The sequence below is a fragment of the Notolepis coatsorum genome (genome assembly GCF_963971535.1).
Source record: "Notolepis coatsorum genome assembly, chromosome: 3".
NCBI classification, from domain to species: domain Eukaryota; kingdom Metazoa; phylum Chordata; class Actinopteri; order Aulopiformes; family Paralepididae; genus Notolepis; species Notolepis coatsorum.
In genome coordinates this window covers 143597092-143615534 of record NC_140167.1, presented here as the reverse complement: position 1 = coordinate 143615534, position 18443 = coordinate 143597092, and the positions used below count along the sequence as shown (strand labels likewise).

Here is an 18443-nt window from a genome sequence, read left to right as displayed (position 1 = left end):
AGTCATTATTATTATTATTATTATTATTATTATTATTATTATTATTATTATTATTATTATTATTATTATTATTATTATTATTATTATTATTATTATTATTATTATTATTATTATTATTATTATTATTATTATTATAACAATATGTGAGGTTGGCATCATGTCTTTGCTAAGTCTTTGAGAACGTTGAGAGGAAGAAGTTGCTTGTCTCATCTTGCTTTACTCCGAGTATGGAGGACTCATCTGTGAACCAAAAAGGGAAATAAAATTAGCAGTTGAGATGTTGGGGATGTTTTAAGGAACTAGTTTTAAAGGGAGAGAGCCTGCAATGGGAGTCTTGGACCTGTTCCAAGTGACCGAGGAAGCTTCAGACAGGCAGCAAACAGGGTCATGATACAACAACGTGTTAATCCACACACCATAATAACATGCAAGCAAATGGTCTAACTACCCACAGCCGAAAACACTGTGCCTCGAGCATTGCCTGTGCTTGATTCATGGAAAAATGCCCAGTGTATAGTGACTATGTCACCTTGGGACAAGTTCCAACACACCACATCACTCTGAAAAGCATAGGAAATGCTGGATGACCGTGGTTTTCTGTTGTACAGTAGTTAAAACGTTTGCTTGTATGTTATGGTGTGGAGTAACACGTTTCTTGACCACATTTGCTGCCTGTCTTGAACAGGTCCTCAATAGTACGCTAATGGCATTGCATCAGCTATACTACTAGCAAGTATTTCATACCACTTAACACTTTGAGTGCCAGCCACGAGGAATCTCGTTATTTCATGCCATGCGTTGAGTGCCAATGACGAGAAATCTCGTTATTTAATCGTTATTGCTTTTATTAGTGATATCCATTCATTTTTCATCAATCTAGCCTCACGTTACCATTGGGACTGTCTATGAGCTCGAACAGGGAAAATACTGCCCCCTATCGTCTCCCGGATGGTAATGCACCCATTGGATTGGACTCGATGAAAATGTATGAGAAAAAAAAATTCCGGATTCCACATTTTACTTCTCAGGCATGTAACCCGAGCCGATCCCGAGGCGCTCGCCACTAACGCAGGAGATGCTGGTATCGAGCCCAGCTCTCGGCGTTGCTACCGGCTTGGCCAGCCGTCATACTAACACAATCGGCAGTGTTAGAGGGTGGGAAAGCCGGTGGGTGGGGATTGGATGTTGTGGACAGCGACTCTTACAGGTCGGTTGGGTGACGCCGGTGCGGCGGAAACAGGAAGTATCGGGGGCAACGTGAGCCTCCCACGCGTTACTCCTCGCCACTGAGAGTTCGAGCTGCTGCGGTGAAAAGATGCGACAGGCTGCCTCCTCGTGTACCGGAGGGGACACGTGATGCAAGGCTTCTATCTTCACTACAGCCGACCAGTGGGAGGCATAGACTAGCAACGTTCAAGACAGGGGAGGGAAGAATTGGAAATACGAAATTGGGATGGGAGAAAAATAGAAAAATAGGGAGAAAAAGTGGATAAAAAAAAAGGAATTGGAATAATCTTTTTGCAGAACATCTGATGTGAGGTAAGCAATCTATGTTACCAGTCTTGGGGTTATCAGATGTATTTTTCACATATATCTCAACGTGTCTGTGTGTGTGTGCGTGTATGACGTTAGCGCTGACCAGGAAATAGATAATCGATTTTTAAGCCCGCTTCTCTAGCGTACATAAGTACACATATACTATCGATAATCTAGCGTTTATTTGAAAACGATTCATAAATAGGCGAAAAATGACAACGTGTTTTGTGTATTCCACTAAAGAGCTATTATCACAGAATCTTTTTTTTTCTGAACATTTTCTAAAACTTCCGTTTTTCAAAACGGTATAAAACGGAAATGTACAGATGAAAAAACTATCCGTTTCGTACATGTTGACTGCAAGCAAGTCATTGATAAGCGACGGGCGTATTAGACACATAGCCATAATATAGAATATAGAAATAGCTCCGCGAAAATCATGAAATATCGGAAAATCTGTCCAAAAAGGCTGGCATTCAAGCGCTAAATATGGCGCCCCCTGCTGGCACTCAATGTGTTAATGTCCAAAAATATGAACTATCCCTTTAAGACTCACCTCTAACTTTGGAACACTGGGCCTTATATTGTGAAGTTTCAACTTGTACTTTTTAACTCATAATACCTGGCTCTAAGGTGAGCCTTCCACGTCCCATGGAACCCTAGGCAAGGTAGCGGAGAGCTTGCATAGCGTCCATGGGTCTGATGTGTCAGGCTACTTACTCCAAGGTGCACAAAAGTGCTGTTTATTTATGATTACATTTATTTAAGCAAAAACGAAACAGTGTATACAAAGACCAGTTGGAGTGTAGAAGACAAGGAACAAACAAACAAACAAACAAACAAGACAAGAAAGAAAGAAATTACAATACATGAGAAGAAAAAACAAAACAATAATAAAAAAAACTAAATAAAAATACATCTACAGACAAGGAGAATATCACACACAGGACCAGACAACATACTAGAAGTAGTATGCTACCATACCCCCCCCCCCCCCCCAAAATCCCCCATACCCCCTTTCCACAACCCCCCAGACCAACAGCACACAACTATCAATACTATCAATACAATCTCCCACCCTCAGCCCCTATGCATAGACAAATACATAATATTAGTTATATTAAACACAAATGACATAATGTGTGTATGTACTGTTTGAAACACATTGGCCACTCACACAATCCATGTCCAGGCACAGAGTCTGGTTGAGCATTTGAAACGCTCCCGGAGTCATTGGGGGGTCAGGAGATGGACAGGGAGGTGGTGTGGAGCTGGGGTTAGACCTAGGAGAGAGGAGAGAGGAAGGAGGCAGCCCATGGATCACTTTTGAGCTTTATGCCTAAGCAAAGTTAATATATTAAAACTTTAATTAAAAGCAGAGTCACATATACTAAATATTAAAAGCCTGTCCATTTTACTGGCTGGGTGGGTGTGGCTACACGTTTTGACTAATAAAGACTCAATTAGAAGCCAGGTCTATATTAATTATTTATCTGGTTGATATTGAAACAAAAGTGTTTCTCTCTAACGTTACATTCACTAGCGCTGTCTCTCTGAGCGAGATCAAATGCAATTGATATGTTATTTGATAGCCACATTGTACAAGTAATATTCATACTGGCTTAAATCAACAATTTTATAGTATTGCCCATCCTTGCTGAGCAAGAGTTTTGTGCGAAAGGAATCAAAGGCCTGTCCCATATAGACGTCGGTCCCAAATATAGGCTGGTTGATTTCAGTGATTGAAGCAAATTTCACTCATTCTTTATTTGTTCTTTTCATAGAGAATTATACAAACAATGAACCATGCATGGTACATATTCCTGGGTATTCATTATTTGATGTTCAGTGCTTCAAAAAGATCAATTGATGTCTCAAATTATTTTGAATAATCCTTTACCATTCCTGACTAATTTGGTTGCCATTTCTTTTTCCAATTCATCATGGCTGTAGGCTTTCAGTTTATCTGAAAATGTGTCTTCAACAGCACATAAACCCATGTAAGTCACCACATTTGACTAAAAGGCCATGATAACGATAGGTTATGACTATAACCAAGTTCTGTTAGTTAGGGGCGATGCTTGGCATCACACTGCACTATCTCACGTACGTGCACGCGCACTGAATAAACCACAAATATACCTCTAATACCAATATTAGTCTGACCACACCCCTCATCAGCTTACCTTCATAAGCAGGTGTGTGGTCACCTGCTCTCCTCCTTCCCAAGCTTTCACCACAAGGTGAGGACAAGGGCTGCAGCGGCCGTCTGATGCCAAGCATCGCCCCTAACTAACAGAACTTGGTTATAGTCATAACCTATCGTTCTGTATCGTTAGTGGCTTAGCTTGGCATCACACTGCACAAGGGAGGCCAAGCGGAGCCACTGGCTGACAAATACACCCCGCTGACAGCCCCCCCACAACCATCAGAACAGGGAGGGCCGAGCCCCCCCGACCCCCCCTAATGGCGGGTAGCCCCCCTATTAGGGACGTCACGGGAAGGCGACGGACCCGACCGTGCGAAGAGGCACTCAAGCACTCAACGCACAGGGTGAGCAGCCGTGGCTTGACCCCACGACTACACACACGCACAACCCGCATGCCACCCGGGAACGAACGGAGAAAAACCACCTCGTTACTGCCCCCAGAATCACGGGGTCAAGGGCCAACCCAACCCCGTGGCAAGGCCGTAGCAGCGGAGCGCGAAGGAAGGCCCAGACCCACCAAGGACTGGGCTCCCTGAAATGGGGGCCCGGAGAAGTCCATGATGCCAGCATCAAGACCCCACCAGGGGGGCACCTAGTGACCCCGCCCCTCACATCGCCAGCGTATTCGGACAAAGGCCCCTCAGCCGAGCGGGCCCTGTCCCCCCCAACAGCACACCGCCTGGAACACAAGCCCTGCAACAGGCAGACAGCATGGTCATAACATACAAGAGTTAACCAACGGAAACAGGCAGTGCACCGGGGAAGACCAGGCAACAGGTCGTCAACCCAAGCCTGGAAAAAACTGCGGACGAGGCAGGCGCCAGAAAGGACAGCTGAAACAGCCGCCCCGGCGGAAGGGGCGTATGCTGGCGTTGTCGCATAACCAAGCTTTCAACAGCACGTCAGAAGCGGGATCCGTAGACCACACGGCCCCTGACAGCTGCCCACAGAAAAGCCCATACGATCGGCAGACGTCATGAACGTGCAGGGGCACCCTCAACCGGAGAACCGGGAGTTGACACTGCAGCAACACACCAGAGAACCAACCACCCAGGCATTACCCCATGTAATGGTTGGTCCTATAACCCCTCAGGAAAAAACCCCGCAGCCCGCGTTCCGGTTCCCAACAGGGCTATCCCGGGCCTACAGGTCAACGGGCATCACCCCGGACCGGGCCCGGCGATACGGGGAGCACAGGATCCCAAAGGAGGTTAACCCCACCCAACAGGCTCCTCAGCGCCAAAACGCAAGAGAAGAGCGTAATATGGAAGACCAGCCCCCAGCACCCCGCACTCGGTATTCCCAGGAGGTCACCCAACCAAGTACCAACCAAGACCAACCCGCACAGCAGCCGAGATCCGACGAGATCGGATGCGTACAGGTCGGCACGGCCATAAGCCACTATGACAGTGCAGAATACATCAAACAAGGGGTCCCATAACGCACAACCCTGTGACACCCGGATCGACCTAGCATTTTTCCCCCCTGAAAAAACCCTAAGTCCCTCAGGGTACCAGAACAGCAGATCTGCATCCCCAGCGGACAACGGGTGCACTGATCTGGACCAGCGCGACCAGAACCAGTCCCGTGCCCTAATCACGCCGACCTGCCAACCCCAGGAGAAGGGGCAGATATGCGCGTCTGATCCCAACATAAAAAGAAGGCGCCACCCAGACGTGTCGGTATGAACCGCGTCCGGCGGCCCACCCCTAGGGCGTGAGACCCTTCCCATATGCCCAGACCCATTCCGTCATCATCCCCTGACATGAACGGGAACCCATCGACAACACACAGGATGTCGGAAGAGGAAAAACCCCCATCCCAATTGCTCCATAAAAACGCTGTTTTACCAAAGCAAACGAGGCGCGCCAGTCAGCAACGGCCAAAGCACATCCTGAGCTAGCACTATGTGTGCGTTTGGACATACCCACATCAACAATAGGCCGTTTAGACCACCATATTGAATCCCCAAGACGCCCAGGGAAACGACAAGAGGGGCGAGATGCAATCAACTCCATGAATGAATGAATGAAAAAATATACCCAACAGACTGCAGTACAGGAATACATACAAAAAGATAAGGGGAGGCAGACCTGAGAAGACGTTAGTCTTGTTCCATCAGGGACCCTCATTTCATATCCATCAAGACACATTCAACTCTTTATAAAATAAAGAAAAGGCATCACATGTATGACCTAACTGCACAGCTGGGAGTAAAAAACCCTGTTTTTCACATGATTTTAATCCAGTCACTCTTTTTAATCAGAGTGTAAGACCAGATTCCCCCAGAAACACCTTCCCACATGAGACCACGGTCAAGAAAAAGATATGTAAACTGTGAGACACGTGACCAACAGACTCAAGTTTGACACAAAAACGAGCGCAGCAGGTTAAGTCCTGCGCTCTAACCTCGACATCCTTACGACACCAGCTCATGGAAGGCGTCGCCATAGCAACAACGCTATAACGGGCGGGGAAAACCCACCGGATCCTGTCATAACAGGAGTCGGTAGAATACCCCTCCCCCCCCCCCCCCCCCTCCCCCGTCAAGCACTGGCTTGGCCCTGACTGGCTCAGCAGAAAAGTCAACAAACCCTCTAAACCAATCAAGTGGGAAAAAGGAGGGGTTTATCCGACACCCCCTCCCGAAAAACACACCTTCTATCCCTACACACAGAAAACAACCGTAGCCATTTTGAAAACCTCCGGTAGAACAAAATATATAGCATAAGCTAATACAATGTTAGCTACCCACAAAGTGTAAAAGGGTTTACAACAAAACACAAGTCGCCTGTGTGTGAATCCCATACCCGCAGCCTATGCTACACATAGGAAGACGTTGAACGAGAGTAATGGCTAGGCCATGAAAAGTGTGTACGAGCATTACTGCAACTAACAACACAGCGTTGTGAACACATATACTTAGTTAAAGCAATGGAATACCACCAGTTCTAATTGATTGCATGTGGAGCATCAAGCTAATAGAACCTATTACCGAGTGTAAGTTGCAGACCTTGCTTAAAAAACTCGTAACACAACACAACTCATTCCCCAACGTAACAGGTAGATTCATAAAACACAACCCCACCACATGATTTGTATTGAAGAAACACACAGTTTGTTCGGCCAAACACAGTCCCCCTTATGTCAGGAACTTTTATTAATAAATAAATACGTGTTCAAGGCACAAAATCATAGAGGGGCCGGGGAGGGTGTAGAGGAGGGGACACAGAGGGGAAAAGTCACTCTCAACGGCGCCTTGCCACCTCGCGCTCGCTCGAGTCTTGCACCCCGGGGGAGCCCGGAGGGACGATAGGTAACAGTCTGCTGGACACGACGATCCTACCGTCTCCTCCGGTCTGGGATGGGCCAGCAGCGGCGGCGGAGGCAGTGGTAGCGGCGATGAGACAGCTCGACGTCGCGGAATCCTTCTGCCCCACCGGCAAGGACGGGAGGCGGAAAATGGGGTTGGAGAATGGACCTCTCCTCTGCCATCTCTCTGCATGTTGAGGTCATCAATAGCAGGGCCTTCCGAACAGGCCAGCGTCGGAGAGGGCGCCGTCAGAAGAGGGGTTCTCTTCCGTTCCGGCACACGGCCTGCTCCAGCCAAGATGACGCTGGCCCAGGGTGGCCAGGGCGCGCACTTTCCCCATGGCTATGGCTAGCACCTGGGAGAGGTGCAGCACAGCTCCCGCAGCCTGGGTGATCTGATCGCACCTCACCTCGTTCAGATCCGCGCCGCCCGGTCATTATCCCGATACAAATCTAGCCAGGTGGGCGATGTTAGAGGCCGCAGCCAGCGACTGTGTACCGGCGATGAATGACTGGTCACCCCAATAAGCCAATCGCCTAGCCGACCTCCCCTGGAGGACCGGCTTGCATAGGGGCTCCCACACCATATCCGGACAGAGGAGCGCGGCCATCGGATTGTCAAGCCGAGGTACGCCCTCCCCCATACCTTTGACCAACCCCGACACCCGCGTAACTGGTACGTAGGCGGGAGTTAGTCCCATGATGTTGGAGACCGCCTGACCCCGACGAACATAGGCCCCCATCGATGGGAAAATGGGTAGACAACGTCCACCCCTCTCACCGGGGGACGCTGCCAGGGATGGCCTATGAGGTCATCAGGGACAGGTGCAGGCAATGGCTGCGGCAGCGGCACACCGTTTGCAGCGGCGGCTGCCGCCATGAGCTCGGGGAACAAGGCCCGCAGTTCCCCCTGCGGACCCTCCTCCACCGACCCCGCATCCCTCGCATACAGCAGGCTGCGACTGGTCAAGGAGCCACAATCCGATGCGGCTGACAGTAGGGCATCCTGTCGATGAGGCCAAGGTGGTTCCCCGACATCCTCGAACAAGGCGCCCCGTGGAGCCATTTCTCCCCCCTCCGGGGTCTCCGGAGGAGGGATACTCCCCTCCACGGGACCATCATACAAGAACCCGTCCGCCTCCTCCATGAAGTCTTCAGTTTCCATCAGAAATCCAGAGTCGGACGCGGCCTCGCTGGTCTCCAGCAATTCCCCAAACCCAGGCCGTTCGCGTCTGCACGCCACCATGTTACGACGTGAGCGAGCAGACGCAAAAAAGTTTTCGTCGCAAATCCTCTGGCTCTAAGACAATCCCCCGTTCATCAACGGGCGATTCCCCAGAAACAGAGGAACCAGAGTCGAGATCAGGCCATCGCCGGAGCGACGGCACCGAACCCTCGGCTCGTCGGTGAGGAAAACTATCCACCGGCAGTCTCCCGGGCTGGGTCAGCAACCACGAGAGTGGCAACAGCCCAGCACCGGAACGCACGACGGAGGCGGGAATGGAGAATCGGTGGTGAAGAGTAGGTCTAGCGGGTCTACTCTCCGCGGAATACATTATGACCCAAACCTTTTTCTTTATACAAACAAGTGAGAGAAGAAAAAGGTTAGGCACAATGTAAACCTAGTCACAACTCTTTTCAACTATCAACGACACGTCAAGTGGGGTACTACCGAGGCACTTCCTTGTGGTGAAAGCGAGAAGGAGGAGAGCAGGTGACCACACACCTGCTTATGAAGGTAAGCTGATGAGGGGTGTGGTCAGACTAATATTGGTATTAGAGGTATATTTGTGGTTTATTCAGTGCGCGTGCACGTACGTGAGATAGTGCAGTGTGATGCCAAGCTAAGCCACTAACGATACAGAACCTCTTATGTGTCACTTAAATTCAAGTGAACATTACCTATTTAATACGTAAACGTTTTCTCCGTAATATAACACGTGCCTGATGAACAAAAATAACAACCTGAATAAAAGAAAATGTCATGGTATCACATAATGACTTCAATATTTACACCCATGGCATATAATATCTGATGAAGCCTGGCCTCATAATGTCAACAACATGAATAAATGTTGAATGTAAGAATGAATGTTGCCATGTGCACTCACTTTGTGATGGAAATGGGGATCAGCTGAGTAAGGATATATGGATAGGCTAAAAATTAAATAATAAAAAAGTATAGAAAATTAAATAAAAAAAAAAACAATGAGAAGGAGAGAAAAAGACAAGATTAGCATGTACAATTTAGTTAACATAATCCAAATTATGCAGTGTGAATGTGAACCCAGAATGAAATCAAGTGACCCTCTTACCTTTCATCTGGAGGAGGTTGTAATGCCGGCTAAATGCCTCGTCTTTAGGAATGTCAGGGAAGAGGAACTTCAGCGGGTTCTCAGGGACCACGCTGTCTGAGATCACCTTGTAATCTCGTATGATGTCAGCGAAGGGGAGGGCGATGAGGCGGCTTTTGGTGTATGGCTCCACAGAGATTAACTTCGGCTCACCTGTGGTAATAATTGAAAGATAACTGTGTGTAATTGTGTAATAACCTAGCAATTGAAATGTGTTACCTGCTCTTATATAAAATACTGCCTGAAATATTGGCAGTTTTTAGTAATAGTAATTATTAGCTATCTTATACTCTGCACTTAAAGCTCCAATCTGTGGGGAAACAGCGCCCTCTATAGCTTTCCGCCACAGCTGAGTTGTCTTCCTGATGGTGAAACAATATGATAGTGAGGTGAATATAGCAAAAGGTGAGTAACGCTAAATATCTGTTTCTTTGTTTATTGCCAATAAACAGTTGTAAATGAGCAGGTACCTCCCCTGGCAGACAGGTGTTGCAAGATTTGTGTTGAAATTCTGAGATCAGAGATTGTTTTTTTTTTTTTTTTTTTTAACTTAAATTTAAAGTTTTAGACAAACAACACTTACAAAAAAAAAAAAAAAAAAAGGAGAAACTAACATCACAATAACGACAAAAAGAAAAAACAGTGCACATAAATATTTACATGGGTATCATGGTTAGTTGTCTGGTTCCCCTACAGTTGTTTTCCAGGTACTTAATACAAAGGCTGATTGTGTATCTCCCTTAAACAGGCATAAACAAGTAATTCCTACTCAAAGATGATAAATACTGACTAAGGCTTGTATGTGTGATCTGGGTCCAGAGACCCTCCTTGAGCTTCTTTCTTCCCTTATCCTTTGTCCTTTTTTTTATTTTTATTTTTTATTTTTTTTATTAACTTTCACTTTGCCTTTTGATTCACCCATACACAAACCACATCATCCCTGAATATTAATATCACACCGTTAAACATACATAAATAATAAAGTATAAAAACATTCAGCAATTGTAATATCCCAAAAAATAGAAAATACTAACTAAAGCATAGGTGTGTGACATGGGTTCAGAGACCCTCCTTGAACATCTTTCCTCCTTTACCCTTCGCCCTCTTGTGTTGCATTTGGTTCTTCCTCTGTGATGTCGTTTTCGTTCCCTTTATAATCCTCCCACTTTCCCCATCTTTCCCCAAATGTCTCTTCCTGTAACCTCAGCATGTGTGTTATCCTCTCCATATCCTGTATTTCTTCCACTATTCCTACCCATTGTGCTATTGTCGGTGGGTCTTCCTTGTACCACAGTCTCGTTATTGCTTTTCTGGCCGCTATCAACATTATCTTTATTAAATATTTGTCCCCCCCTTGTATTCCCTCGTGTGTCAGGTCTCCTAAGTAAAGCACCAGTCCTGTTTGTGATAACCCGTATCCTAATATTCTGATCATTGCTTCCCCTATCTCCTCCCAATACCCCTTCAGCTTCTGACATCCCCAGAATATGTGCGTGTGATTTGCCCCCTCCTTCCCACACATCCTCCAGCATGCTCTTTGTGTTGGCGCATATTTTCCCTTCAGCTCTGGGGTTATAAAGAATCTGATTATGTTTTTCCATCCAAATTCTTTCCATATTCTCGATCCTGTTGTTGAATGTTGCACCTCGCATATGTTCCCCCATTCCTTCCCTGTTATTCCTATCTCTAGTTCTCTCTCCCATTTCTCCCTTATATAATCGGTCGTGTGTCCCTTGCTGGTCATTATAGCCCGGTACAGTGCTGATATTACCCTTCCTTTCCCTCCTTCGTATGCCCTTACTATCAACCTAATTATTCCATTCTGTTCTTTTTCCTTGTCCCCTCTTATTTCTCTATTATAGTAATCTCTAATCTGTAGATATCTGAAGTGGTCCTTGTTTTCTAGTCCAAATTTCTCCTTTAATTTTTGTAGTGTTTGCATTTCCCCCTTCTCAATCATTTTGCATATCGCTGTTGCCAGAGATTGGGGTTTTAAAGAGTACTTAGGATGCAAAGGTGTAGGTTTATGATGATGATTAAGCACTTAACTAAAAGTTCAAGCATTTTGGAATGAAAGACTTCAATATACTATATATATTTTATTTTATTAAATGTTATATTTAATTGAATTGTATTATTATTTTTTTTTTTTTATAAAGATAGTGGACAGTCAAGATGCTCATCAGAAATGTTACCTTGCCTTTTGCTACTGCTTTTAACACTTTGAGTGCCGTGGGTTAATTCACATTTAGTCCCTTGAATGCCACCATCGGCGTCAATGTTAACGTTAATATCGCCTAATCTATGTTTTAAATTATGGCTATGTGTCTAATCTGCCCGTCGCTTATCAAAGAATAATTTTCCAGTCAGTGTTGTCAAGGCAGATTGGTTTTTTATCGCTTCATTTACGTTTGAGAGCATTTTGAAAAGCACCCGTTTTCAGATGAAAAACAACCTATTCTATGATAATCGCCTTTTACTGGAATATTCCAGAACGTTAATATTTGTCGGCCTATTTATGAATCGTTTTCAAATAAACGCTAGATGATCAATAGTATATGTGCACGCACGCACATTCGAGCCGCACGCTGATAATAGCTGCTTTCATTTCCTCATGGATTTTACAGTGAAACAGCTAGAGCACGGGAGCTCCCGTAGCTCACCGCGTATCTCGGCGCTATTTCGGCGTCGGGGACAACCGTGCTCGTCACGGATCTGGGGTACACGAGTTCGACTCCCGGACTCGCCGTATTTTCTCAGAGTGTCTTCCCCTGATCTATATCCCATTCAACCTGACTCTGTCGGTCATGCTTGACCAGAAAAAGCGATAAACGCTAAAAAATGAAGTTAAAAAAAAAAAATAAACAGCTAGAGCACATATCACAAAAAAGCTTATATCTCTGATTATCTGAGTCTGATTATCCTAACACTGATAACATAGATTCCTTACCTGACATCAGATGGTATCCAAATGGTATATTCCAATTCCTGATCACCATTCGAAAAAATCGATAAGTATATTGATCCAACGTGTGTACAGTATAACCCATGCTCGCCGCAGCTCAGAGGCTCCAGAATGAACTCTGGTAACTCCGGCTGCATCAGTGGACTGGAAAATGTGGACTGGAATATTTTTTTTCCCCCATCCATTTTCATTGAGTCCATTCCAAAAGGGTGATTTACCATCTGGGAGACGATAGGGGGCGCTTTTTTCACATCTGATCGCCGGCGGCCCCTGGATTTCCAACGGTAGGCTTGGGTGATGCAATATGATTTCAGATCGGTAAAAAAAAATAAAAAAAAAAAATCAGAGAAAAGCCGTGACGTGGCTTTCAACATCACTATCGTAAACCCGAGATTAGCCGTGAGTGGCGCTCAAAGTGTTAATGTGAAAACATCTGTGAACGTCGATGAGTCTCCTTATAGAACAGCCTTATAGAACAGCCTATACAGCCTATTCTTTCAAAATGTGGTATGTACCGCAGTTGCTATTGCATGTACTTATTTGTGTTTCATTACACGGGTATATGTACATGCTTATCAACTTTTTCGCCTGTTTTATAGCAACACTACCATCACCGACCTCTAAGAAGGGAGATCCCCCCTTGAACGGATCCCCCCTTGACCGGCTAAGGTTTCTCCCCTCCACATTGCCTGTGGTGCTTTTTTCCTATTGCTAGGTTTTTAGTACGTTTTTCCTTACCTTCGCGTGGGGTATGTCTGGGAGTGTAGCATGAATTAAATTGATTTATTTAACATTCTATTTTGGATTTCCTGGTGTTTTTGTCTTTGTTTTTTATTTATTGTGATGTTTCTTCTTTACTTGTTTAAAGAAGACGTGTCCGGCCCATGAGGACATTTAACATGTGTTGTCGGGCGTTACAAATACATTTGAGTTGATTTGATTCTGTGCTCTTTGTGTTGCTCACCATTGTCACCCTGTTCCACCCAGGTGAATGTGATCCCTCCCAGGTGGCTCTCGCTGAAGCGCAGCAGGAAAGTCCCTGGGGCTCGGTCTTTCAGCAAGGCTCGCTCCATGTCCTTACTCACAAAGCCCATGATGTAGCTGTCATGAGTAGAGAGACAGTAGTGCTGTATTTCTTTTTTTATATGGCTTTTGGCTAAAAAAATTCCCTTGAAGGGGAATTGACCATAATTCACATGGTGGCCCTTTTGTTCTTAGATCATGGGTGGAAAGAAATCCCAACCTGAGCCTGACATAAGAGCAAAATGGCCACAGTGTGAATATGGGCAATACTACTCAATTTAATTGTATATAGTATTGCAATGGTCTAAGACAGTCCAATACAATATTTGTGAACTTGGAACAGCTTTGTCCCAAAGCCAGAACCAGAGAACTAAGTTTCAGTCAAACCTGTGATGTCATCAAGATGTCAAATTGGGTTGTGTTTCTTGTCTGACTTTGCATCCCTGTGACATCATAGGTTCAAGTTGTTCCATTTCATAAACATTCATTGGACTTGCCCTGGAATCTATTTGCTAGATCATAGCCAGGATATACCTTATGCATTCACAAATTGAGCAGTAGCAGTAGTAAAGTAGACTCTCACCACAAGATACCTTGACCTAATTAAGCATGAACATATCTTGAACCAATTAAATGTCAATATCAAGGTGCTGAACGTTTTCACAACAATCTTCTAAATGTATTTGTGATTAGAGCATCTGGTAATTTCCTTTAGAGGCCCCCTTCACATTGAATATAAAAGTATTGATCACTATATAACACACATTTGCAAAATGTGGATCTGAAATATTTGAGAGAATGTCATGTGAAAAGCTTTGGATGTATGTCATATTTTACATTACCAAGCAGTTGAATGAGATTAACATCAACTGGATTACATAACCTGTGATTTCAGATACATGAGCTGATATCATAATATATACAGTATATATCGATTTGATATCAATAAATAATCCTTGTGATTATCTTGATATCTCCCATATCGCCCAGCCCTAGACGTAGGGCATGAGTGGGATAACTTACTTATCATTCCAGACAGGCAGTAGGTGCTTCTTGATAAGCTCCAGGATAGATTCTAGCCACGTCCAGAAACTGAAAGCCTTCCCTGGGATATTCTCCTAGGAACAAGGACACACTATTATAATCTGGGGAAGTGCGTGGTGCATTCCACCTGGAGATGGAGTTCTGTCCATGTATGTCTTGTGCAAATGTACAAGGGGTGGCGAACAGGGGCGGAGCTAGGGGGTGGCTACCTGGGCTCAAGCCCCGGATGTATTCTGAAAAGCCCCGAATCTATTTAAAAAAATAAAATTTTAAATAAAAAAAAAAATAAAAAAAAGGTTTTTTTATTTATTTTTTTACAATTCATCATTGTTACATGAAAATATGTTTGCACCAGATTTAGAAGTAGCTAATTTCCATCTGTGGTCTATCCAGCTGCTAACTGTATTTGAGTGAGTTAAGTCTTGGTGTTATGGTAGACTCAGACCTAAGCTTTAAATCACAATCAACAAGTTGACAAAAACTTAATTCTTCCACCTTAGAAACATAGCTAAAGTACGGCCATTTATAAATCAAAAGGACGCTGAAAACCAGATCCATGCCTTTATCTCAAGCCAACTCGACTACTGTAATGCACTCCTTACCGGCCTCCCGAAAAAATACGATGATAACTATTTTATTGCAATGCACTATTGCATTATTTTATTCTATTTTACTAACTATTTTATTGCACTGCACTATTTTACTTTGTATCAGTGAATCATAGACGCCTGGCCATAAGAGCATTCGGAGCATCTCTGCTCTCCCACTATTGAACTTGGGGGAGCAAAGGTATGATCTTGCTCCACCACTTTTTGATTATATGAAAAATATGATATATCCCCCCCAATATATAAATCTAACCATAACTACGTTATGGTTAACTGAGTTTTATAGTGAAAAGAGCAGCTTTATTGGTCAAGATTGAAGGCTCTATATTGCAGGAAATTGCACGTACAGGTTCATTAAATTCAAAAAAGATCTGTCGTGGAGGGGGGTCGTGCATGACCCCCTCCAAACCACCCCTTGCCTGCCCAAATCAAAAAAATAAAGGGGGCCCATCTGGGCTAAGCCCCGGATCTCCTACAATCCTAAATCCGCCCATGGTGGCGAACAGCATATAATTCACACATCTCACAAAATAACTGAATGATGACAGATTAAAAACTTGCCAAGGGGGGTTAATTCACCATTATTAATAAATGGCTTATTAGTTATTTTATCAATCCTGATTTTATTTGACCAAAATCAGGATTGTGCTTTGCTTAAGTTTAGTCTTTTCTTCGTTTTTCCATGTATTCTGTGCAAGTCGGCACTGTATTGTAAGAGCCACAAGGAGCCATAAGGAGGAGCGTGTGAGTGCCCATAACAGACTTCATGTTTGAGACATGACCATGCACTGCACTACTGTATGAAGGTCCTGTGTGCTCAGCTTACCTTAGAGCAGACCTGGGCATTGTACGGCCCGTGGGATGATTCTGACCGGCCCGCGAAAGATTACATGATAATACATTTTTTTTTCTTTTTTTTTTTACTTTTTTCTTTTCATGTCAACGTTCACACGCACAATATACGCTTACCTAGGATTTGACTTGATTCAACAACAAAGCAGTCGGGGCAAGCCGAAAACGGTCGAAAGTGTGGTTATTTGAAGTTTGGATTTTTTTTCACAACTGAGGTAGGTAGATTACATTTTTAGAGACTAAAGTACAGAAAAAAGGTACCGTTGGGTACCGGTATCGATTCACAGGTACCGGTACCGTATCGGTTCAAATGTGAACGGTAGACTACACATCCCTACTGAACGCACAACTGCAGGGCAAGGGCATTTTTGCTCATGAAATGCATAGCCATGTGAAAGCCTTCATGACAAAGTTGCAATTAATTTCAAGGCAACTAGGCAGCAACAATCTCAAACACATGAAAACCCTGAAAGAAGTCAAACCATCAGCTGATCACCGGCACAGGTACTAATCCATGTTGGGAGCACTGCATGATGAATTTTCAAAGCGTTTTCAAGATTTCAAAAAGGTTGAGGATGAAATGCAGCTGGTTTCCTCTCCCTTTACCTGCAGTGTTGATAGTTGTTCAGCTTGAACTCATTGACCTGCAGTCTGATTCACTACTGAAAGAGCACTTTAAGTCAGCATCACTGCTAGAGTTCTACTCTGCTCTCAAGGAGGAGAACTTTCCAAACATGAGGAGACATGCTCAGAAGATGTTGGTTCTCTTTGGATCCACCTACATATGTGAACAGACATTCTCAGTCATGATGTTTACCAAGTCCAGGTACATATCCTCTCTCACTGATGAACATCTGGCAGCTGTGCTTCGCATCTCCACCTCAGACATGCAACCTGACTTTGATGGACTTGTTAAAGCTCAACAGAGACTGGATTTCTCACACTGAATGAAAAAAAAAGAACTGAAGAACACTAAAATGTGGAAATATAACAAGTGAAATGGGACACTTGATATCTTTTTTTTGCACAATTCTGAAAACATTAAATGTTTAATAAAGGCATGTAAAGTAAAAAAGGCTACAAAACTGGGACACTTTTCTTTACACAGTTCAGTGACATGTCTTGTTTATTTTTGCTATAAGATGATGTGATGTCTTTAGAAAGCTAAGAAAATCCTTGTTTCAATAGTATATGAAACTCAAAATGCCCTTTGTTATTAATGTTTCACATTTTGTTTATCATTTTGGAAATAAATTATATTTGAATAAATTATATTTTTGAAAGCTAACCTCACCTTTTAATTGCCAAATAATAACATACACTCTTACCAGGGGTCAAAACAATGCCATTTACTGCTTTTTATATAGAAATAAAATGTATATTATGCATAATTGAGTTTGGAATTTTGACCCGGCCCTCCAACATATTTTCAGTTGCTCATTCGGCCCCCTGGGAAAAATAATTGCCCACCCCTGCCTTAGAGAGACATGACCATGCACTGCACTACTGTATGAAGGTCCTGTGTGCTCAGCTTACCTTAGAGAGACATGACCATGCACTGCACTACTGTATGAAGGTCCTGTGTGCTCAGCTTACCTTAGAGAGACATGACCATGCACTGCACTACTGTATGAAGGTCCTGTGTGCTCAGCTTACCTTAGAGAGACATGACCATGCACTGCACTACTGTATGAAGGTCCTGTGTGCTCAGCTTACCTTAGAGAGACATGACCATGCACTGCACTACTGTATGAAGGTCCTGTGTGCTCAGCTTACCTTAGAGAGACATGACCATGCACTGCACTACTGTATGAAGGTCCTGTGTGCTCAGCTTACCTTAGAAAACTTGGACCAGGATACCTGACAGTCACTGTGACACGCCCGCTGACCTGCAGTGAGGTAAAGACCATACATAACAGAATCAATTTAATAATTAATATGAATAAATGGCTTGACTTCCCAGAAATAATATATGGTATACGCGATAAATAACTAGCAGAGGCTAACAAAAAGTTATTTGAAGCTTTTCTTTTTTTGTTGGGACCCAGAAAACAAAACAAAGTAAATTACAAATGGAGAAGTCAATCATACCATCCCACACCCTTTTTACATGCATTAATTCATTTAGAGTAGAATTCATGAATTAATTCATTTAGAGTAGAATTCATGAATGGAGTGATAAGAGATTCTAACATAGTGGGGAGAGGAAAGATAGAGGAGAGTATATTATGTACAATAAACCAATCATATTCCTCTCACCATCTCCAACACTGGTGATTTACTTGAATTACTACTTGTACGTTGGACAAATATGGCCATTCCGACAGTTCTTCAGGTGTCACCATGTTCTCAGCCGTGACTGGCATTTTCTTCTGTGTGAGAACTTCCGGAAGAACATAAAAGTCATCGCTGTCCAAACCAGCTATCTCCAACCCAGTCAAGGAGTAAGCTGGAACAACTGTCTCTTGCCCCATGGTGCTCAACAGGAAGTTGGTTCTTCTGCCTGTGATATTCAGCCTCTGCATTAGGCGTTCAGAGCA

The 18443-nt window shown here is 44.1% G+C and overlaps 1 protein-coding gene across 1 annotated transcript; it reads right to left on the bottom strand.

Moving 5' to 3' along the window:
* Positions 1 to 216: 216 nt before the first annotated feature.
* LOC311226020 (signal transducer and activator of transcription 4-like) lies at positions 217 to 17788 on the bottom strand (the record flags this gene model as incomplete). The annotated part of the gene is made up of 7 exons (XM_084311401.1): positions 17740 to 17788; positions 14423 to 14517; positions 13341 to 13477; positions 9373 to 9564; positions 9169 to 9214; positions 2714 to 2819; positions 217 to 240 (listed from the first exon to the last, which is right to left on the bottom strand). Exons 3-7 carry the CDS (start codon positions 13468 to 13470, stop codon positions 217 to 219), a joined length of 498 nt encoding a protein of 165 aa, XP_084167527.1. The 5' UTR covers positions 13471 to 13477; positions 14423 to 14517; positions 17740 to 17788.
* Positions 17789 to 18443: the final 655 nt, after the last annotated feature.